The sequence below is a fragment of the Meleagris gallopavo genome, chromosome 13 (assembly GCF_905368555.1).
Source record: "Meleagris gallopavo chromosome 13, MGAL_WU_HG_1.1, whole genome shotgun sequence".
Lineage (NCBI taxonomy): Eukaryota > Metazoa > Chordata > Aves > Galliformes > Phasianidae > Meleagris > Meleagris gallopavo.
In genome coordinates, this window is record NC_139416.1 from 1,271,437 (window position 1) to 1,294,599 (window position 23,163).

General features: G+C 41.3%; 1 protein-coding gene and 2 non-coding genes across 11 annotated transcripts in view; all 3 read left to right on the top strand.

The window, feature by feature from the left end:
* The window catches only part of CNOT1 (CCR4-NOT transcription complex subunit 1), a 53,840-nt gene that overhangs the window by 13,198 nt on the left and 17,479 nt on the right, over window positions 1–23,163 (top strand). For 4 of the 9 annotated variants that reach the window (XM_085234935.1, XM_085234940.1, XM_085234936.1 and 1 more), the window contains exons 9-29: window positions 1,060–1,186; window positions 1,468–1,578; window positions 3,097–3,267; window positions 3,582–3,709; window positions 5,169–5,409; window positions 6,613–6,732; window positions 7,554–7,676; window positions 7,894–8,045; window positions 11,735–11,885; window positions 12,810–13,011; window positions 13,397–13,543; window positions 14,656–14,780; window positions 15,363–15,649; window positions 16,542–16,620; window positions 17,801–18,031; window positions 18,809–18,949; window positions 19,789–19,968; window positions 20,973–21,089; window positions 21,389–21,499; window positions 22,148–22,225; window positions 22,543–22,720. In XM_085234935.1, the coding sequence (XP_085091061.1) occupies window positions 1,060–1,186; window positions 1,468–1,578; window positions 3,097–3,267; window positions 3,582–3,709; window positions 5,169–5,409; window positions 6,613–6,732; window positions 7,554–7,676; window positions 7,894–8,045; window positions 11,735–11,885; window positions 12,810–13,011; window positions 13,397–13,543; window positions 14,656–14,780; window positions 15,363–15,649; window positions 16,542–16,620; window positions 17,801–18,031; window positions 18,809–18,949; window positions 19,789–19,968; window positions 20,973–21,089; window positions 21,389–21,499; window positions 22,148–22,225; window positions 22,543–22,720 (3,200 nt within the window). The remainder of the gene's footprint in view (window positions 1–1,059; window positions 1,187–1,467; window positions 1,579–3,096; window positions 3,268–3,581; window positions 3,710–5,168; window positions 5,410–6,612; window positions 6,733–7,553; window positions 7,677–7,893; window positions 8,046–11,734; window positions 11,886–12,809; window positions 13,012–13,396; window positions 13,544–14,655; window positions 14,781–15,362; window positions 15,650–16,541; window positions 16,621–17,800; window positions 18,032–18,808; window positions 18,950–19,788; window positions 19,969–20,972; window positions 21,090–21,388; window positions 21,500–22,147; window positions 22,226–22,542; window positions 22,721–23,163) is intronic. The other 5 variants (XM_085234938.1, XM_085234943.1, XM_085234937.1 and 2 more) reach the window with 3 other exon arrangements.
* LOC116217150 (small nucleolar RNA SNORA50) lies at window positions 12,179–12,312 on the top strand. Its single transcript, XR_004161239.2, has one exon. It is a non-coding gene; the product is annotated as a small nucleolar RNA SNORA50 (small nucleolar RNA).
* On the top strand, window positions 20,443–20,578 carry LOC116217149 (small nucleolar RNA SNORA46). Its single transcript, XR_004161238.2, has one exon. It is a non-coding gene; the product is annotated as a small nucleolar RNA SNORA46 (small nucleolar RNA).

Here is a 23,163-nt window from a genome sequence, read left to right on the forward strand (position 1 = left end):
TGCTGGTGGTATTTATCAGGATGCAAAAGGTGAAGAAAAAACCAAACAGTTACGAGTTTGTCTGTTTTAATTCTTATTTTGTTTTGCTTTCTTCTGTTGTGTGTAGCTTTTCTGTTGTAACGGTAAAAACTGTTAGTGAAAGGTATTTGCCTTCCTTGGGAAGGTTTTATAAATAAGGAGGATGGTTACATTCCTAAAAACAAGATGGCTTAGTAAACACGAGTTCCACTTAAATCCTCTTCTGCACTTGTGGCACATTCCTGATAGCTCACTGACCACATGAAGTGAATTGTAGAAGGGCTGAAGATAATGGTGTCTCTTCAGGGGAGTTGCCCAACAGCAGCAGCTTGTTTGTACCATGCTTATCAAAGCTTAAACTTTGAAATTAAGATTACTTGAAGCTGTGGAATATAATTATGATAGTGAATTGCTGGTGATAAAGCAGAGTATCTTAACAGCTGCTTCAGAGCCTCTGCCTGCTTAGGTTTATTTTGGTAGAAATACAGCTGTCTTAAACTTGCCCTGGCTTTGTGTGTATATCTGTGTACATACTTAACCCACATCCTCATTTAGAGTGTTCCAGATTCTCTTGGCTATCTTCCCCTTCTCTAAAATGTGAAATATGCATCTCTGTTAGCTAGAGTTGCTGGTGCTGTGTGAGACAGGCTGCCACGAACAGAGCAGTGTGGGCTTGCTGAGAGTGATGCGAGCATGACTGTACATCTTTGCACCTAGCACAGATACCACTGGTTGTTTATATACATGTGTGAGTTGTCATCATTACCAGAAATATAGGAGGAAAAACTAGTTAGAATGCCTCTACTGAGGAATTGTTTTTGAATATATTATAAATCTATTTCATGCTATGTATCCGTATGTATTCCACAAACAGAATCTTACAGTGCAGTTGTTAGGGCCCAAGGAGAGCTGTAATACCTGAGTGTGGTAACAGGAGCCTGCAAACACGTGGCTGCTTCTGGCTTAGGCTCATACTGAGGGCTAAGCCTGTGTTATTTGAGGAAGATTGGCTTTACTGAGGTCTGTTTTGTCCCATCCTAGTGTTGAAGAATGTCGCAACATAATCATGCAGTTTGGAGTTCGGGAGGTGACAGCTGCCCAGGTTGCCAGGGTTCTGGGGATGATGGCTCGGACTCATTCGGGGCTGACGGATGGTATTCCATTACAAGTGAGTGCTGTACAGGATGGGTTATTTGTATTTTAATAAGCGGAAATTGGGAAATGAAAACTTCAGCCTGTAAGCTTTCATTATTCAGTATTTGTACTTCGAAGGTTCTAGCGTGCATTTCTGTAATACCTTCTTGAGTGAAGGATTCTTAGCAGCATGCAAGTGGTGTCATTAGCGGTCTGAACCTTTGCTTTCCTTCCTAGTGAGAAGTTCTGTGGCTGGCGGGCTTTGAGGGTTCTCTACTTCTAGCCAGTACTTAATTGAGTATGTTTAACTTGCAGTCTATTTCGGCTCCTGGCAGTGGGATTTGGAGTGATGGGAAAGATAAAAGCGATGGAGCACAAGCCCATACCTGGAATGTGGAGGTCTTAATTGATGTTCTTAAGGAGCTGGTAAGTTTTCTGAGCACCTTGATCTTCAATGCAGAACAGTTCAAAGAAGGGCACGTCCCAGTGTGAATATAAAGCTTTTTGAGCTCCTAGCAGCCTGAATGGCTTTGAATCTCAATGTGTTTGTGCTGCTATGCTTGAGTGATGGTTTTGCCCATTGAAAGAGAGTATTTTGAAGAACTGTGGTAAATAAAAACTACCTGAATGCTAACATGGGTGTGGCTTTGATTCATTCCATGCTGCTCACTCCTGTGCGTTCTAGTATGTGTCTGAACGGGTTTCAGTTTGAACAGTTTATTTCTGACCGTGGAACACATCTGTGCATCAGGCACCTTGTTTTGAAAAGGCATTAATAATGAAGAAAAAATATTTTCATAGCTACTCATTCCAAACCTCCCAATGCTGCTGGTGTGTGTGATGTTTTGGAAGATTTTCCATTACTTCTTAAGCAGCGTTTTTTTTTTTTTTTTTTTTGAATTAGTACAGTGAAACATGAATGCCATTTCCTTTCTCTGCCAGGCAAGAGAGAGTTTTCTGTGTAGTCCCTCTAATAGTTGCAGGAGTTGCTTGGTTTTAGAAGAACCAAAAACTTAAGGAAGCTGTTAATTATGTACCAATACCCAAATCCCTTTGTGCTGTGTAGGTAACAGTAGGTCTTGCTTGCTAATATAGCTGTACTATTTCAATTCTTACAGAAAGCTCTGTGCTGCTTCTATCTCTTGTTTCCTTTAAGGAAACTGCTTTCTTTCATTCTGTAGCAGTGCATACAACTTGTGGAGATGACTGCTGGAGTTGTGGTTTACCCAAATGCCATGAGTGCACCTGTATGCTCATGTTCTCAATAAATCATTTCTCATTCTTTAAGCATTTCATTCTTTTTTTCAATCTTGCAGTTGTATAAGCACACCCAAAGCCTTTCTTAGCCTTATGATGCAGTTCACATTTACTTTGTGTCACGTCAGCTTGTCAGGAGGTGGGCACAACGTGCAGCCAGTATCTCCAGCTCTTGCGTTTGGTGCTCACCTGCCTTTGGAAGAAGTGGTGTGCATTAGTAATGGCTCTGCCTGGTCCCTCCAAACTACTTCATATGAAAGTTTCACACTGTTGATGGAAATCTAACGGGTGCTTTGTGGGTGCTCGCATTATAAATTGTTTAGGGAGAAAACAAGTCCTGTTTGGCAGCTGGTCAGATCCTTCTGTCTTTTGCTCTGGAGGGTATGGAGGCCTACAAAAGGAATGGGAGTGCTAAGAAATGAGCTGTTTTAGTTGTTTTGGTTTTAATTTAATGTTTAGAAGTATGGATAACTATTGGCTGTAGTGCTGGGGAAAGTGCAAACTCATGGACTGGCTTCAAACACTAGCTTGCATCGTGTTTGCAGAACTATCTAAACTTTGTTTTAAGAACACAAACTGTTTTCAACTAAAAGTCGGGTGGTTACTAAGCTAGAGTGGGGTTCTTAGAAGTGAATACTGAGGATTGTGATGTTTAAGGCTGACTGCTCTCCTGTTTTTTGCATACAGAATCCTAGCCTGGACTTCAAAGTAGTAACCTATGAATTGGACCACCCAGGATTTCAGATCCGTGACAGCAAAGGCCTGCATATTGTGGTGTTTGGCATCCAGAGAGGGCTGGGCATGGAAGTTTTTCCGGTTAATGCCATATACAGACCTTGGAAGCATGCAGAAGGCCAGGTAAGCTTACCAGCATTTTGTCTGTCTGTACATCAATTAAGAAGCTTCTGAATTTCTGAAATGTCAGATGTGGATTGGTAGTATGAATTTTCAGACAAGCCAAGTTTGAGAACTTGTCTGCATTGTTGGGAAGGAGGGGGTCACTAGCTCTACATGTTATGTCATTTGTTTTTAGCAGAGTTCTGACTCATAATGCAGCTGAGCCAAGCACCTCATTTACCTGGTTACACAAAAAGACTGAAGCTTTGCAAAATGCAGCTGTGAAGGGCCGTGCAACTCCAGCGACCTAAACTGCTTTTGGTTTCTCTTTCCAGCTCTCCTTCATTCAACATTCCCTCATAAACCCGGACATCTTTTGTTTTGCTGACTACCCTTGTCACACTGTTACCACAGACATCCTGAAAGCACCACCAGAGGATGACAATCGAGAAATTGCTACATGGTAAACCTGCTCTTCCCAAACTGCTTTTCTTACCTAGATTTAGAGTAAGACAACTTACTTGGTCAGATGTGACTTTAGCTTAATGCAGAATTACATCTCTGTAGCTGTGTGCACGTTCCAGTAAGTGAGCTGTTACTGTTTTCCTGTGTTTGATCAGTGAAAGTTCTTGTATTAGAAATTACTGTATATTTCCATAATATCTGAAAATGTGTTACTAGTTGTTGCTTTTATTGCTTTGAAAATTCCTGCAAATATATTTTGGTGAATCTTAGGACTGAAGGTGGTGTGATAGAGGAGTTAAGATATTGAATCTGTCTTCTGTAAGATAACACTGGGGAAACTTGCTCCACCTACATGAAATAGGTCTTGGGATTTAAATAATTTGGAGAGCTATTCTAGAATGGGGCCAAAAAGGACTACAATGCTCATCTGCTTCCAACCCCCTGCTGTGTGCAGGTCACCAACCAGCAGCCCAGGCTGCCCAGAGCCACATCCAGCCTGGCCTTGAATGCCTCCAGGGATGGGGCATCCACAGCCTCCTTGGGCAACCTGTTCCACTGCCTCACCACCCTCTGGCTGAAAAAATTCTTTCTAATATCCAACCTAAACCTCCTCTGTCTCAGTTTAAAACCATTCCCCCTTGTTCTGTCACCACCCACCCTCACAAACAGCCGTTCCCTCTCTTGTTTATATGCTCCCTTCAAGTTCTGGAAGGCCACAATGAGGTCTCCCCAGATTCCAATCTTAACAAGCACAGTTCCCTCAATCTTTCCTCATAGCAGAGCTGCTCCAGCCCTCTGATCATCTTAGTGCCCTCCTCTGAACCCATTCCAGGAGCTCCACGTCCTTCCTGTACTGGGGCCCCCAGGCTTGTTGAGTTATTGCACAAAACTGAGTTGTGTGACTCTGAGCTGACAGTTATAGCTTCTTGTAATATATCTGTATGGCTGATTTCAGTGCTGATTGTTTCTGTTCCTGTTGTGGGGCCTGAAATAAGGAACTGAAGGATGGGGAAGATGGTTAGAGTCAGAGAAGGTGGCAATAGTTATACCTATTAGAGAAATAGAGAAAAACGTTGCACAGGTTTCACATGTGGAATCTCAGGTGTTGCAAAAGAAGTGTATTTTACTTCTGGAAGTTTATTCCAAGTTCAGTTATTCCAGTAACTCACTTCTAGCTGAATTTTTTCAACTTCAGCATTCTGTTCTCCATCTTCTTTAACAGAAGTTCTTCAGTTCATTTTGGCTTATTTTTATATATTTTTGTCTTGTTATTTTTCATGGATAAGATTGCTCCTGGAGTCTTAATTATATCTAGCAGGAGCTGCAATTTCAGGTTGCTTGCACTGTGCGTAGTCTTGCAGTCGATGCTACAGACTGCTTAAATCCAGGGTACTGTAAGCAAACTGCTTTGTAACCTTTTGGGGGGGCTTGTCTGTCTGTCTTTTTCTTTTTGTTAGGAAGAGCCTGGATCTGATCGAATCTCTGTTACGGTTGGCAGAAGTGGGACAGTATGAGCAGGTTAAGCAGCTCTTCAGTTTTCCCATCAAGCATTGCCCAGATATGTTGGTATTGGCCTTACTGCAGATCAACACTTCCTGGCATACCTTGCGCCACGAACTCATCTCCACGCTCATGCCAATCTTCCTTGGCAACCATCCCAACTCTGCCATCATTTTGCACTATGCATGGCATGGGCAGGTAAGTGTTTCCACTAAATCTTTACATTTAAACTAAAGTTTGATTTAGTTATTTTTGAGAGAGAGAAGCTGACACACTTAATATGTAGAAATTCTAAGCAGTAAGGGGAGGAAGTTCAAAACAAATACTTTCCACCAGTGTGATTGAGTAAAAGGTGGAGGCTATTCTAGGTACAGAGACTGCATATATGGTGACTCCTATTGAAAGTTTAGAGTGTTTTCTGACAATTTAGGGCTGGCCTTCAAAGAGAACTTCCATGCAAAGAGAAGGCAAATATGCATACAAACTCCATGCCCTTATTGAACGAACAAGAGGCTTATTTCTGTGGTTTTCCCTTTCATCTTGACTTTACTCACTGTTCCTACTGGTAATTAAGCAAATACGAATCAAAGGAAGAAACTTAAGACAGAGGAGGGATCCTCTGGGATGAAAGGAGAATCTGCATGAAAGAGTGTGTTATTCTTTAGAGTACAGTAGAGTCAGTGATAAGAAGCTTGACCTCAGTGGGTCCATATTCACTGCAAAGTCATGACTGTTCCCTACCTGAAGCAGCATGAATACTTTTGTTTTTTTCTTGTACATATCCTTAAATTGAAGAATAGGAGATAGGATACAGGTGATGCTTTTTGCATAAAGTCCTTAAATAGCAGAAGATGCAATTTTTCAACAGGATAGGCTTCAGAAGGAAGGACAATAGCTGCCCTGTGACAGGGTGCTGTTCCACAGCTTTAAGATACTTGTCTTCCATAAATGAGAGCTAAACTTCTGCTGCCAGCAAAAGCCCAGTTGGATTGAAATTTAGGATTGTTTCTGTGTGAACAAAGAGCTAGATACTGGTTTTCCATGTCAAGGCATGACACTGTATTTTTCACTTTGGGAACACATTGGGCGTAGCATTTTTATGAACAATTCATCTATTCCAATAGCTGTGTGTGTAACTGGGGGGAATTAGACTTCTCCAATCATAGGAAACCTGCAAAAGATGTACATTCTCATCATTCATAGCCATTCTACATCTTTTAGTTGAGCTCCTAGATAACTTTGCTACCTCGTGATAAGAGTCCAACTAAGAAACTGAGTTCTGTAGCTGAGTAGTAAATGTGTTTGTGTTAGGCTTTAGAGGTAAGGTATCGTACTAAATGTTCAAATAGTTGATCCTTTTCCTAGAGACATGAAGTACAATCCTAATTTAATTCTTCTTAGGGTCAGTCTCCTTCGATTCGCCAGCTTATCATGCATGCAATGGCAGAATGGTACATGAGAGGGGAGCAGTATGACCAGGCCAAATTGTCACGTATTCTTGATGTGGCACAAGACTTGAAGGTGAGTTTTGCAAAGCACCGTCATTATTTTCTGTCTGGTGTCTTATGCAGACTTGCTCATCTTGTAACAAAGGCTAAGCTGAGCTTAGATGTGACTCATTTAGCAAGGATTGCCAAGAAGCAGAATAATAGAGCTGCTTGCTTTGTGCATGTACTGTAAATCCAGGAAGAGCTTCAACTGTTTTAACCTTAAACACCATTGAAATGGGAATTGTAGAAAATATCCTTCAGGCATTTGTTTGAAGGTGACATCTCTGAGACTGATGGAATGGAGGTTTCTTAAGAGTACTACTTTGCAACTGTTTACGTGTCCATGAAAGGCTGGAGGTCACCTGACATCTTAGAGGCCTTTATCACTTCCTAAAGTTAAATGCAAAATAATTGGGTGTCACAAAGTGCAAGAGCTTCAAGTCAGTTTCATCATATTGTTTTCTGTGTTCAGAGGTGACCACTCAGGTCAGATGTATTCAAAGAGGCTCTGAAGTGATTGAGGTCTGTTGACAGGGAGATGCTAGGATATTCTGTTGGGATTTTTACTTTTCTTTATAGTATCACTTTGCTGATAGATGTTCACGTAGAAGAATTTAACTCAGTAAGTACAAAGTCACTTCAAGAAAGGTGGTACCATACTCTCAAGAGCTCTTGCTTGTTTGTGCCACAAGCACAAAAATAAATATATGATGCAGATGGTGCCTAATAAAGCACAGCAGCCTGTGATGAGAACATTTCTTTGTTAGAAAGTATGTGAAGATTAGAAAGAAGAAAGGAGAAGGGATATCCTTGTATCTTCACTGGTAGTCTTATTTATTTTTTTTCCTCTAGGCCTTGTCAATGCTGCTAAATGGTACTCCATTTGCCTTTGTTATTGACCTTGCTGCACTTGCCTCTCGACGAGAATACCTCAAACTTGACAAATGGCTCACAGACAAAATTCGGGAGCATGGGGTAAAACAGGATTTTTTTTATCTCTGTACTCTATCAGAGACTAACTTAAGTCACTTTCACTTTATAAGTAGATTTAAAGTTGTGGAAAGTGCCCGTGGTCTGATAGTTCCATGCTATAATTTATAACTTAATGTCATTCTTTCCATGATGCAGTTGCCAAGTTTGAAATAGTGGCTTGGATGTGGGTGAGAGATTGAGATAACTTCATTTTCCACAGGAGCCCTTCATCCAAGCCTGCATGACCTTCTTAAAGAGAAGATGTCCATCCATCCTAGGCGGTCTGGCTCCTGAAAAAGATCAACCCAAAAGTGCTCAGCTTCCTCCAGAAACCTTGGCAACTATGTTGGCATGCCTGCAGGCTTGTGCTGGGTAAGGGCTTTACTGCTTTCACTGAATGCATCATCTGCTTGAAACTCAGTTGCTGGCTCTACGTTGCACACGTTCACAGTTGGTTTGGGGCTTCCTGTGTGTTAGTGAGACTGCATAACATTGTATGGCTAGTCTCAGTAGTGTGTTTATCACTGACACTGAAGCTTCTCTTGTAGGTTACACAACAGGAAGTTGAAATTGATCTTGTCTTCGTAGTCAGACGGTGGGGTGATCTTGGTAGCTGTGGGGTGGCTGCTGAGTGAGATACTGGGTTAGTGACTAGATGCTGGGAGGTCATTTGGGCAGAGGAACAGGGATCATAACTGCGGAGTGTGGCACCATCATTTAAAGCTATCACATATATAAATGACATATATAAATAAATGTCTCCATATGTGGTTGTTGCTCTGTAGCAGAGAGGGCTAATGCAATTCTCCTGTGCAAGAGAGAGGTAGAGGTTGTAATGCTACAAAACTGAAACTAGACGTTTTCTGTTGTCTTCTTGAAAATACTGTCTTGAAGTAATCAAAGGGTGGGGAATAGCTGAGTTGTTCTGCACATGAGTTTGTTTAGGTAAAATCTAGGAGGAAACTGTGGGTCCTAGAGAGTTGTAACATACCCCTCCTGGAGCAGAGAGAGAAGAAACAATGGGCAGGACAACATAACTTTTAAATACTGTGTTAATTTTAGGTAAAAATGACAAATTGTTGCAAAATATTGGTGGGGTCACTTAATACTGTCAGGTCAGGATAGTATTTGCAGCAGTATTTCACAGGTAACCAGGAGTAGCCCTGTGTGGCCTGTGAGTCAGAGATTCTGGAAGCTGGGGGTGCTGCTAGCTTTGGTGTTACATGTAGACATCTGAAGGTGCTGGCATGGCCAGATGTGTGTTACCTGATCCAGGGCTGTATTGTCATCTGGTGCATCTTGACAGATAGAGGAAACATCTGTATGGCTGTCAGAGATGATTCCCAGCTCTCAACTAAACAGTGGGGAATAAATACCAGTACAAGTCTGTCACAGTCCGTGCTTAAACTGGAAGAGCACTTCTGAGATCATGGTAAAATGTTAAGAGAAAGGGTTCTTTTGTCTTCTGTTGGGACCTATGCAATTAAACTTTAAAAACTACTGAAATACTGTTTCTGGAACGTTGATTTCTAGTCCACCTTTTAGACAGAAAGAATGCCTGCTACTCCTCAACTTGTGCATCATCTTTTAAATGTAGAATTCCAGCCCAGCATTTGCCTTGTTACCCAGATCTAGAGATGTAATGGTTAACTGTAGGCTTAACTTGCATCTAATGTCACTGTGCCCTGAATCTTAATGTGTTACCAAGTTTTATTTATTCAGTTAATCCAGAAGCTACCAGTTCTCTACTGGCACAATTCTCTCAGCTTTTGGTTTCTTTTTATAGCAACCTGCATTCCCTTCTATGCAGGAATGTGACCTACTTGCAGTCATTTTCCTTTAGCTATTCTCTTTGAGTGTGAAAGAGAAAACACCAAGATTTCTTCCAGGAAGGGATTGCTCTGATTGTTTCAGTCACAAATAGAAGCAGGCATCATAAAGGTTGGGAGATTAAAATGACAGTAAACATGAAATGTGTCCTGAAGGGTAATGCCCTTCACCACCTGAAGTCTGCCACTGTGGGTAACTGATTTAGGAGCAATTTCCTTAACTAAGCTGTAGTTATTAAGCTGTAGTTAACTCTTCTGTGATTTTGTGTCTGGGGGACACTTCTGTCAGCCACTAATCTGAGACCCTTTCTGTCAGTGCAGCTTGTGTCACCCTGAGCACTGCTGTTGTGCCATGTAGCAGTGATGCTTCAAAAGGAAATAGCTGCTTTTTTCTTATTGCTTAATGTTTTTCAATTGAAACTCGAGTGGTTTGGGTAGGATTGAAAACATGAACTCTGGGATCTGTTTTGATTAGAGAAGCATGTCTCCCTACTTACTGCTTCATGTCATCATATTATTGCCTTCAAGTGCAGCTTTGTGAAAATCCACTGTTTTGTACCATTTAAAAAATACTGTGGTATCTATCTTAGTATGCAGTGGAGTATTACACAGAAATGTTAATTTTCCATCTGTGTAGATGGCAGGACTAGGAGTTAGTGATTTGTTCCAAGGCACAAATGGCTGTAACTGGTCACCATAGGCACTTGGGTCTATAAGCCTGTCTTAAACTGCATTGTGGGCTGCCATATGGTCAGTGGCCTCTAGCAGATTGAATCTGTTTTACTAAAGCATGCTGTGATATTTAAGTGGAAACATAGCAGGCATGCTGCTGCCAAAAAAAAGAGCAGGGCAAAGGATGGAGGGTGGTATCTGTGTGTGACCTGAGCTCATCAGCCCTGCTCCTGTTCCTTGGTTAAACAGGATCATACAGTGCTACAAACATCTCCTGCATGAGGAAGACTGTACTTCCATACCTGCAATTGGTCATAAGTGCCTGGAAATTTAGATATTTGTGGTATTATGGAATTGGGGTGTAGGCAAACTCATACCATGTATGCTGAGCCTGCCCATGCTGTGCTCAGAGCTCTGCCTTCTGGTCTGGTTGCACTTGAATGAAGCAGAAATCCCATCTGTGCTAGGATGGCATTTTCTCCACACTGTGGTAGGACACTGGCTTTGGAGCACGACCTGCATAGTCTGTAATGGGACAGCTGGCAAAGCTGAAGGCTGGCCTGCCTTAACTAGATCAAAATTTTGTTTTCCTGCCTTAATTATCACAGTTGTTCCTCATTCTTTTCACTCCCATCCCAACACCTATGCAGTAGAAATTGCAGAAAATCCCTTGAAAATAAGGAATCTTTGGAAGCATTTTACATAGTTGCTTCATTGCAAGAAGGAATGTGCTGCTTTGGTTGTACACGCTGTATAAAGGTCAAAAAAAAGGTCAGGAAAGCCATAAATAGTTGGTTGTGTGTTCTGGAGTGAAATGTTGGAGTTGTGTGAGCGTGCTTGTGGTTAGGTGTGTCAGCAGCAGGGCTCTTTGGAAACCTGGCAGCCAGAAGTGGAATACTTTGAAAGAGGAGCTGACTGCCCTTGGTTGTGCAATGACTTCAGGCCTAAGCCTGAGTTTTCTGCTGGGGTTTTGGTACAAGTTCTTTGAATAGTTGGAGAGTCCTTGTCAGTGTTAAACGTTTATTAATGGTTAAATGAAGCCTGCCTGTTAGTTCGTATACAGAAAAACTGGGGAAGTATTTAACTCCATCCTTCTGTATGCTTGCCTGTGGTCCAGGCTTCTTAGGCATGTTGTAACTGTTGGAGAGTCTGTGTGTGTTTTGAAATTTCAACTGGAAATGATTGAGTGACAAAGCCTGGGAATGGGGAGCCTTTAGGAGCTGGTTTGACCAAGGGATTACAGCACAAGCTGTTGTCTGAATTCATGAGGCTATGCTGTACGTAGTCCATATCTGCAGCCTGCTTTGCCTGCTTTTAGGGCTGTTGGAGCCATGCAGACAGATACACATCGTGCCTTTTAATAAGCCATTACTTGCAGGGATAACTGCACAGCACAGGATTTGAGTTCTTAAAAATGGAGGAATATGTTGGAGGTGAATTTTCTTAGAACTGCAGTTGAAATTCTTCATCTAAAATTCTACATCTAAAATTCCAGGCGGAGGAGGGGGGCCTGGGTTTCCTGGATGTTGCATGCCTCATTGTCCTGCTCTTCTGCTCTAGGAGTGTTTCTCAGGAGCTGTCAGAGACCATCCTCACCATGGTAGCCAACTGCAGCAATGTCATGAATAAGGCCAGGCAGCCACCACCTGGAGTCATGCCCAAAGGCCGCCCACCCAGTGCGAGCAGCTTGGATGCCATCTCTCCTGTGCAGGTAGATAAAGAACATGCTGTGTCTTCAGAAACAGTTGACTGGCATTAATTTTGGTGTGCTTGTTGAGCTCTTGCAGCAGGTCTAAGTAAAACATCCTCTTGGGTATCTAGATAACTTCCCTCTGACAGAAGAATGCCTGAGGGTTGTAGGTCAGAACTGTCTCACTTCATGGATTTCTGTAAGAAACCAAAGTATAGCAGGATGGGAGTACCAAGGAGTGATTGGGGTTTGGTTTATTTTAAAATAATGGAGGGTTTTCTAGATGTCTTTGTAAACTTTAGCACTTGAGAACTAAGCGCTGCCTTTGAACCTGATGTGTCTTGTTTGTAGCTTCATGGGCCAAGCAGCAGTGCTAGAGCGTAAGGACTTTTGTAACTGGGGCTCTTCAGCTCTCAACTGAATGCTCTTTTAAAAACAAGGTACAAAGAAGTTAGTCCCTGCCACTCATCATCCCTTCCTCTGGAAGCAGCACGTTGTAGACATGCTTTGCTTTTAGCAACTGCATTCAGCAGTAGATTTTAAAATGATAAAAAGCTCTTTCATGTGAAATAGTAGCAATTCAACACTGAAAAATGTCTGAAGCATCAGCAAACTATGTAAACTCAACACAGAGATTAGTTTCCTTATAAACTGTTACTTTACTGAAGTTGCTTACCCAGTGTACCAAATACCATGGCAACCTGCTGCAAATAACTGATGTGAAGTGGATCAGCAGATGTTAGCCTTAGTCATGTTATCCTTTGGGTATATCATCTAGCACTCTATAGGCAGATGGCTATTTTGATTGATTTCAGGTTTAAAGTGACCATGACTCTTTTCAGGGATGTTTTTGATATGAAGCTGTCTTCATAGAAAACATGCAAAGAGAGAGCTTGATTTCATTTTATGGCTGTTGTGTATAATCTTCCTGTATTTTTCATTCAGATCGACTCGCTTGCAGGAATGGCATCTCTGAGCTTAGGTGGCTCAGCTGCTCCTCACACCCAGAGCATGCAAGGCTTCCCTCCAAACTTGGGCTCTGCATTCAGTACTCCTCAGTCACCAGCAAAAGCATTTCCCCCTCTTTCCACCCAAAACCAGACAACAGGTTTCAGTGGCATTGGAGGACTCTCTTCACAGCTTCCAGGTACTGCTATCTGGCCAGGAGAATCTTGTATTTTTGATACATCAGAGTTAAGACACTCAATATTTACTGTGATTGGAAGCACTGGACAGACAGTTGTCTGCTGTGGGAGGGGATTATACATCCTCGTTCTTAGATCACAGCACTTCCAAATATTGTGCCTGCAATAGATAAAACATGTCAGAGCCCAGAGGCTGATTTTTGACAGATTTTAGCAGCATCATTTTAGGTTGGGACAGAGATGAGGAACTGCTGAGATAAAACTGCTTGACACTGGATAGTTATGAAGCTCTATGGCTCAGATAACTTGTTGGAGACGGGTGATGCAAGTGATACATGGATAGTATGAAGGGTGCAGCTGAGATGGTAAACCTTGTCTCCTCTCCAGTAGGAGGTCTTACTACGGGTAGCCTGACTGGCATAGGAACTGGAGCCCTGGGCCTTCCTGCAGTGAACAATGACCCATTCGTGCAAAGGAAGCTGAGCACATCTGGACTGAGCCAGCCTACGTTCCAGCAGAGTAAGATGAAACCTTGTAAGTGGTAGTGTTGTCTGTGACTGTGAAGTGTGACTGTGGTTAATCTGCATTTCCTTCAGGGGGTGGCTTTGTTCTGGAGGTGATAAGTAATAGAAATGTGGCTCTTGTAATGCACTCTTAGTCTGAAAAAGGTGCTTCTCAACTTCTATGCTAGCAGCTTGCCAAGTAACTGGAGGTGGGATTGAAAGAAAAAAAATAGTAATACAACACATTAAGAAATTGCATGAACAGCATGCTTCTGTCCTTCTTTTCTAATTGTGCTATGTTTTGAACAGAAGTCTTATCCTACTCTTTAGTGAGTTGTTTGTGTTGTAAAAGGGTGGGATGTTGGTTTTGGTTTGTAAGGTGGCTAATCATAGCTAGCTGAGTCCTGCCGCAGCACAGCAGTGAAGCAGCCTGCAGCGTTGGAAAAGAAACACAACTAACATGAGTTGGTGGGAAGGTGCTGGGTTCTTTTTTTCCTCAAGAGAATGATTTGGTCCTCAAAATGGAGCCATAATTATTAGCTCCTTTATAACTCTAAATATGCTCACATGTTTAAGCAAACAAACATTGCTCTTAGGAAGCTTGCCCATATGCTAAATTTTCCACCAACTGTTGTTGTGTATGTGTAAAAAAAAAAAAAAAAAAAAAAAAAAAAAAGCAAAGTTATAGGTGTCTATAGACAGACAGTGGAGGCAGCTTTAGTGACCATTGTGGTGTTTTTTTTTTTTCTTTTGGGGCTTGAGCATTCAGTAAAAACCTGCTTGAAGCTCGCTGGCTGGCCTGAAAGTCTGTGTGAAAGTTTGTCTGCATGTTAGTGTTGTGTAGCATGCTTTATCCTAGTTTGTTTGCATTCATTTGGTTTAGGTGCCAGCTGAGGCTAGCTTGGGTTGCAGTGGGTTCCAGGAATACAACACTAAGAGACTAATTCCTTCCTAGGATTCAATTCTCTTGTGTAAATGTTTTGAAAACAGATCTTTAAATAAGAATTCCTGGCTACTAGGAAGACTCAATAACCTGATTTTTTTAAGATTAACTAGCAGATTATTTACAGATTTCTGAAGAGGTGAAGAGAAGAGACATTGACTGTCTGAAGTTAATTGTGACCTATTGCCTTTTTTTAACAGCTGACTTATCTCAGGTGTGGCCAGAGGCTAATCAGAACTTCAGCAAAGAAATAGATGATGAGGCAAACAGCTACTTCCAGCGTATCTATAACCATCCACCACATCCAACCATGTCTGTAGATGAGGTGAGTTCCCTTCTGTAGCAGTTGTCACCGGCCTCGAGATAGAGGCAGCAGCAGGACTTCAGCTGGAGTAGAAGCCTGAATATTCAAAATAAGTTCTAGTGTGCCCTTAAACAATCCATTAAATTTTACTGTCTTGAATGTATTTGTTTTTCGAGTATGTGAAAATGACTGCAACTTCTAAATGTATGCACTCATGCTCCTGTTTTAGTTAGATTCTGGGAGCAATCCTATGTACGTGGTATACTTGCTCTTCCAAGTACTGCTAATCTAGTTTAATGCATTTGTGTGTTTATAAACTGTGGCATAGAACATGAATTTCTGTAGGCCTGGAGGTAGCCAGAAGTTTAACCTAAAGGCAGTTACTTAAAAGAAAGGAGAGAGAATTCAAATCTGAAGAGAAAAGGCTGGTTGTAGAGATTAGTACCTACTGGCTAAAGTGTGTGTTTGTGGAAATGCTGGCTCTGCAGTCTGGCTTGTAGTGCACCCATCTACATTTGCTATTGGTGTACTTGAAACTCATAGATGCAGAAGAGCTGAAATAAAACATCTGTTGGTAAAGATTTCTGCTTTCTTTGCTTGCAGGTCTTGGAAATGCTGCAGAGGTTTAAGGACTCCAACATTAAACGGGAACGAGAAGTGTTTAATTGCATGCTGAGGAATTTGTTTGAGGAATATCGTTTCTTTCCCCAGTACCCAGACAAAGAGCTGCACATAACAGCCTGCCTGTTTGGTGGGATAATAGAGAAAGGACTGGTTACTTACATGGCTTTGGGCCTGGCCCTTCGCTACGTTCTTGAAGCCTTACGAAAGCCTTTTGCCTCCAAAATGTACTATTTTGGTATTGCTGCACTAGATAGATTTAAAAATAGGTGAGTGTGGTTTTCTGGTAGTAAACAGCACATGTAATGTCTTGTTAACCTTGAACCTATTATAATTCTGCAGTAAATTCTGACTTATGTGTGAGAAATTTACATTTGTCAGTGTTAGAATTACTTTAAAACATGCTGAAGTGAAAGAGGATGTGTTGATGTGCTAGCAGAAGGATGGCTTTTGAAATCAACATGTGAAGTGCAGCACCTGTGTAAATGTGGGACAAACTGAGATGCTGAAAATACTTGGTGGCCTTTGTGTGTAAAAATAATTCGGGGAAGTGTTGAATTGGCTGAAGTGGTCAACTTCTTATACTGAATGTAATTATTCTTAACAGGTACACTCTATTAGAATGCCTTTTGCACTACTCAGTAATAAAAGCCTGGCCAGGAACTTAAGCTCTAGGAGTTTGGTTTGAATTTGAATCTCCAGTATGGCATCTGGATCATCTGTTGCTCAGAATATTCTGCTGTAAAGTTGTGCATGACTATGAAGAATATTACTGTAGTGTTTTCAATGTTAGGGGCACTCTGATTTGCTGCTTAAGATGGTGACCCCTTCTGCAAATCACTTCTCCAAAAATCTTATTGTTAACACTGAACAGAAATGAGATTGCCTTCAGTCAGAAGTATAGAGATTTACAACAAGCTGGGTTGCTGTGAATTAACCTTGTGTTTTGCTCTTGAATGATTTCATTTAGAATGGCTTTCACTACAACAACTGCTTTATAGAAAATGTTTTGTTCACAGCACAGCTGCTGTGAGCAAGACAGAAGTAATTCTGATGCAGTATGTGGATGACATACCACCCAATTTATATTGCTCTGTAATATTGGTTTGATCTGGGCTTATGCTTCTGACTAACGTGTCTTTGGTTTGGTTTTTCTGACAGATTGAAGGACTATCCCCAGTACTGTCAGCACTTGGCTTCTATTAGTCACTTTATACAGTTCCCTCATCACTTGCAGGAGGTGAGTGTGCTCATTAGCTTTCTGCGGTTTTTAAAGTCTTTTGAGCAGCTTGCTGTTTTCTATTGGGAAAATGGTCTGGGCTGTCTCATGTTCAGCCATTTGACTTCCTGGATGTGCACTTTCTTATGTTTTACAAAACCTGGGGATGTAGGTGGTTGGTAATCTGTTCCTGTACACCTGTTTGGGTTGCTCACAGTGAAATAGCTACCTGCATGATCAGCCCGGGCACACGGTCACACGTGGGTTTTTAAGTGCCTCCAAGGAATCACACTTCAGTCTCTTAAGGATTTGGGCTTTCCCTGGGAAACAGGAGAAAAGCTATTCAGCTGTGTTTATAGAGGAGCATACTCAGACTTAGTAGCGTAGCCCAGAAAAAGACAAGACAAACTTCTTTCCTGCAAGTAGAAATACCCTGCAGTTAAGCAGTGCTGATCATAAGGTGTCTGTCTCAAAGGCTGTTAGGAGAGATAAGAAAAAGTTGATCCCTGTGGCAGAGCTCGAGAGCATAATCTGAATGAGGAGAAATGCTCAGCTCAAGCAGTGAGAATTCATCTACCCAGAGCTGTGAAGTCCAATCGCAGCCTTAATTTCACTGACAGGTTTCAGTCTTTGTCCCTTAAATAAATGACTGTGTATCATCTGGTGTTACAAATATCTAGCTTCAGTGTATTAAAATGAGAAGCTTGTTTTCTATTGTCACATTACCTTAGAGGTTTTACAAAATGTAGGACTGGAACACTTCAAAACTGTGTTTTTTGTTATTCGTTGTGAACTTCAGATGTCACTGTTTTTATTTAGCTGTAGGAGTCCTTGGGGGGAGGGGAAGATTTCTTCCCTGCTTTGTAGCAAGCTTTTTAGTCCCCCTCTTTTGATCTACTAACCCTGACCTGCAGGGATGGGAATTTCTGGCTCTGCAAAATGTCTTACAGATGTTGAATCTGATACTGAATATCTGCTTCTGAGGTTAGAGATAGAGCTGATGGTTCTTCTCTGGAAAGAAGGGAGCTACATGATGATGAGGTGTATGCTTAATAAGCAGTTTGATTGTATTTTGCAGATTCCCTTAATGGCTTTAATGTTAAGAATTAAAGATTGGCAGCGAATGCTTATAGTGCTTGTGCTGAAAGTCATTCCCTACTTACATTGCTTTCTGTGAATGTGCTTGTTTACTCTGTTCTAGTACATAGAATATGGACAGCAGTCTAGAGATCCTCCTGTGAAAATGCAGGGTTCAATCACCACCCCTGGCAGCATTGCACTTGCCCAGGCTCAGGCCCAGGCCCAGGTTCCAGCAAAAGCTCCTCTTGCTGGCCAAGTCAGCACTATAGTAACCACCTCAACCACCACCACTGTTGCAAAAACCATCACCATCACTCGACCAACAGGAGTCAGCTTCAAGAAGGATGTGCCGGTAAGCATCTGTGACCCCAGGGCCCCTGCTGGAGAAGTAAAGGAGTTAAATTGTGGATACAGATTGAGAACGTGAGGATAGAGGCTAATTAAATTTCTGTACTGCCAGTTTTTGAGCTGTAATCCTATTGCTTCGTGTTTTTATCCAGTCATAGGATTGATGCTTTCATAGCTTTCATAGGGATGCATTTTTTTCATTATGGAGCTGTGGAATTACTATGGTGCTATAGGAAGGCCTTTTTTTTTCCAGATTTTAAATGGCAAGACAATTACAGAATTAGGTGTTTAGAATTAGGCAATATAAACTTGAGTTGAAATTACCATAGCAAACTATCTCTTGCAGCATACCAGATGCTAAAGCCCTTAAATCCAAACCTTCAGCTGTAGGTGCGCAGGTCACGTTTCATTGGCTTACTCTGTTGGTGTGCTTTGTCTCAGATGAAGCTGTGGAATTCTCTCCCAATTTAGTGTTGAGGTGCCTTTGGAGACTTACTGTTGTGCCAGGGATGCTCACTGCTGCACTGTTGTTTCTCCAGGCTAACACTGTATGCAAATGTGAGGGGTTGGTTTCTATACAGTGGCATTCTTTTGCTCAGTATTGACCACTGCTCATAGTGTAAAATTGCTTCCCTTGAGCACTGGTAGAAGTGCATTAGGGGCAGTAGTTGTGATCTCATAAAGCTCAGTTCTTTTTTGGCTTGACATAATGAAGCAAAACTTTATTTTATTATTGCCCTTAGGTATATTATCTGTTCTTAACTTCTTGGTCTCCCTCCAGCCTTCCATTAATACTACCAACATTGATACGCTGTTAGTTGCAACAGATCAAACTGAGAGAATTGTGGAACCTCCAGAGAACGTCCAGGAAAAAATTGCTTTCATCTTCAATAATCTGTCCCAGTCAAACATGACACAGAAGGCAAGTACAAAAGAACACCAGTAAAGTGACTTTTAACTATTTCTAAACTTGCATTCTAAATTGGTAAGTGATGGTGTATGTACAAACAATGCTGACTTGTAAAATAAAAGAAGGGAGAGGGAAGGGCATACCCTAAGGAAATAGCAGTTTTCATCACTTGTTGCTTTTGAACCTTCAGAGAGAGAGTTTTTCCTGGAGTAGAGAGAAATGAAAGATAGCTATTCTTAATCTTGCTTTTTCCTACAAATTGCTTTATTTCACTGTAGCCAAATCCCTTGTGCTCAAGTGCTGAAGATCTTCAGAAAAGCACTTGTAGTAGATATATGGAATAACTGTACTCTGATTTTTTTGTTGTTGTTGTTGTTACCTGTAGGGATTGTAAAATACTATTTCAAATTTATGTTGATATTTTTCAGACTTCTGCAGACATTCAGATAAATGGGTTGGGTACCACTTGGTACTGCATGGTTCTGCTGCTAGGCTCTTGCATTTCTGTCTGAAGTTCCTATTAGTTTTTCTGAGCTAGTAGAAATCTGCAGTACTGCTGCCACCTGTGATTTCTGTCTTGTGGAAAAGCGGTCTATCCACAAGGTGCTGACAGTCCTGAGTGTTCTGAAGTTCTGTTAGAAAGCAGAGAAGTGAAGGAGTGGTAAAATACTGTGCCTTACTCATTTTCTGATTAAATCCTTACTGGCTGACTAGATCTTCAGATAAAGAAATCCACTGATTTCAGAGCCATTTAGAAGTAGAAACACCAATCATAGTGCTAAAAACAGTTGAGTTTGTGGTTGTTGTCTCATTCTTTTTTATGGTGTGCTTTTTCTCTGCTATGGAGACAGGTTGAAGAACTGAAGGAAACAGTGAAAGAAGAGTTCATGCCTTGGGTATCGCAGTATCTCGTCATGAAGCGAGTCAGTATTGAGCCAAACTTTCACAGCTTATATTCAAACTTCCTTGACACTCTTAAGAATCCAGAATTTAATAAAATGGTTCTGAATGAAACTTACAGAAACATCAAGGTGAGTAGCACAAGTTCTAGTGCTTGGGTAGGTTTCAGCATTTAGAGGTATGCTGTTCTCAGGCCATTTGCTTTCTGTGCTGATCTTCAGAAATGGAGATCTTGGAAAAGTCTACTTTAGCTTAAGCTAACAGCTTACTGTATGAATACTGGGATTCTTCTGTTTTCAGTCAGAAATAATTAAAAAGGTATGTCTGCATTTACATTTTTTTTTTTTTTTTAATGGATGCTAAATCTGCGTGAGGCCTGCACACTACAGCAGGAAATTTTTTTGTGGTCTAGTTAGTTTGTGTGCGGGAGTATCAGGATGAGAACCACGCTCTGCTGCTTTAGTCAAAGAGTAAAGAGGATAGGGAGCTAGAGAAAACAGGTGTAACAACTAAAAATCACTGGAGGACTAAATTAACATGAATGTGAAGAGGTCAAGAAGAAGTAGCCCTGGTGAGATGAGTGAATGAATCAAGTTTGTCAAGAAAGCACTATTTTTAAACCTGTTGGTGGATTTTCCTGGCCACCGTGGGTTACGCTGTAGTGCAAAAGAATCTCCTGGCTTTTTAGAGTATAGTTGGCCTTCTGTTTGGCTGATGCTGCTCTGAAGCTAAGGGACAGAGCTAATGGTAGAATGCTGGAGCGTGCTTTAGGTCTTGAAGTAAGGATTAAATCATTTCCCAGGAAATGCCCTCAGGCCTGCAAGGAAGTGTTAAGAAGCATTGCCTTCCCAAGTTACATTTTGCTGGGTAGTCGCAGCAGCCTTATCAGTAACTGGAAAGCTCCGGAAAGGCATAATCCTTCCTGATCCTCTTCAAGTAAAGGAATGTTAAAGTCATTACAAAGCAGATTAGTGGGGTGCTACCGTGAGGTAAAGGCTGCTTCTGACTATCTCTGTAATGGGACTGGAGCTCAGAACTTAGTGTTCTAAAGCTTTGCTTTGGGTCAGAGCAGCTGTTTGATTTGGTGTTGTCTGATTATCTTCCAGTTGTTGCTTGAGTTGCCTTTTTTCATTAGGTGCTACTGACATCAGATAAGGCTGCAGCCAACTTCTCCGACCGTTCCTTGTTAAAGAACCTTGGTCACTGGCTGGGAATGATTACACTGGCTAAAAATAAGCCCATCTTGCACACGGTAAGATTCTGTCTTCACAGACTTGCTTGATACAAACTACTGTATTGCTATTTAGCAGCATAGGCTGTTCTGGAAATGCTATCACCAAAATGAAAGAGGTAATCTTATGTCAAAATGTCTGTGAATCTCTCTTCAAATGAAAGACCAATCCTTAGCAGTCTGTAAAATTTAAAGACTGTCTTGACTCAGTTTTGCCAATATATCCTATAAGAAAATAATATGTATGTGGAATTTCTGCAGTGTTCTTGGCATTTCTCTCTGCCCTCCTTTCCTTCTTAATTGTTGATGGTGTTTTTCAGGATTTGGATGTGAAGTCACTACTACTGGAAGCGTATGTTAAAGGGCAGCAGGAATTGCTTTATGTAGTACCATTTGTTGCCAAAGTCTTAGAATCCAGCGTCAGGAGTGTGGTAAGTGACTTTTTGCTGGGGGTTATTGCTCAAATGGCAACATAAGCATTGCAGAAATTAAGTGGTGCTTCTCATTATATCAGGTTAATCTCATGTGCAGTGGGGTGTTAAGGGATATTGGGGCTGAAAGTGAGCTCCATTTTTGAGGGAAAGCATGTGTCCTGTCTGTTTTTTTGGTTGTTCTGTGTTTTTTGTTGGTTTTTTTTTTTTTCAGTCTAAACAGATTATGTTGGCTGAAGTGTACTCTAGTATCCCCAGACACAGACCTCTGTTGAGAAACGAAAGGATGTCACTGTGAAGGGGTGGTTCTAGGATCTATTTCTTATTTGGCTGGATTTATTTCCTTCCACCCTCAACATGCCTCTTTTGTCTCTGAGCTCTTTCTAATTCTGCTTGGCTGAACAGCTGATCTCTCAGAAGGACCAGTCGTTGTGTTTTCAGTTCAGTGTTCAGCTTGCTTGTTCATCTGGTTCCTCTCAATGCTAAAGCAGCTCTGCCTGCAACTGTGCAAACTTCAGTTTTCCAGTTTTCCCTGTCTGTATGTGCACGTAATGGTTCAGTTTCAAAATGTAACAGTCTTAAGTTAACTTTAGTCTTAAGTTAAACCATTTAACACTGTGTAATGCTGCTCTCCATTTTCTCTTGTAGGTCTTCAGGCCTCCAAACCCGTGGACAATGGCCATTATGAATGTTTTAGCTGAGCTGCATCAAGAACATGATCTAAAAGTAAATTTTCTGCTTTGCTGTACCTATTGAGTTTGAGGCTTTCTTGACATACCAGTCAGAAAGATGTGAAGGACCAAATTTCATTTCTCACTTTATTGTGTGAGGAACTGGGCATTGCTAACTTAGAATGTGGATGAATCTTGTTTTCTGTGAGGTTTGTTTGTGAGGTTGCTTGTCTAACCATCACTTGCTTATGCATGTCTTTAAAAAAAAAAAAAAGAAAAAAAGAGAACAGGAAGCTTGGGATATGAGCAGCCAGTAAATGTTTGGGGTTTTTTTTTCCTTGTGACATAACCCAAACTAAAATTGTTGTGCAGTTGAATCTGAAGTTTGAGATCGAAGTGCTCTGCAAGAATCTTGCACTGGACATCAATGAGCTGAAACCTGGAAGTCTCCTGAAAGATAAGGATCGTCTGAAAAATCTGGATGAGCAGCTGTCTGCTCCAAAGAAAGATGTGAAGCAGCCAGAAGAGCTACCACCCATTACAACCACCAGTAAGCACACCTCAGATCAAACTCAAAACAATGCTGTATGAAGTTTATTAAGACAGGCTGTGCTACTGCAGAGAAGAGTGTGAAGCCATCTGCACTACGAGCATTACTGAAAGCTTAGAATCACTAGAATAGTTTTTTAATAAAAGGATGCTAAGAGAATTAGGAGATGGGAGAGGGATGAAAGCTATCCTGAGGACTAATTCTGCATGTGCTGTGTGTAACTGCTCTTTAAAAGAGAGTGAAGCTGGGAGATAGATAAGTGAGATTGTAGCAGGGTTCAAACCCTGCTGTAACAAACAACTGCCAAAATGCACTGAAGTTAATATGGCACTAGATACTGAGGAGGTGCAAAAAATGCTAGGTACCTGTAGGAAGCTTCATGATCAGAACTTCATCACTTAATGGTTTCAATTAGGTACATGCTTCCATTATAATCACTTGTT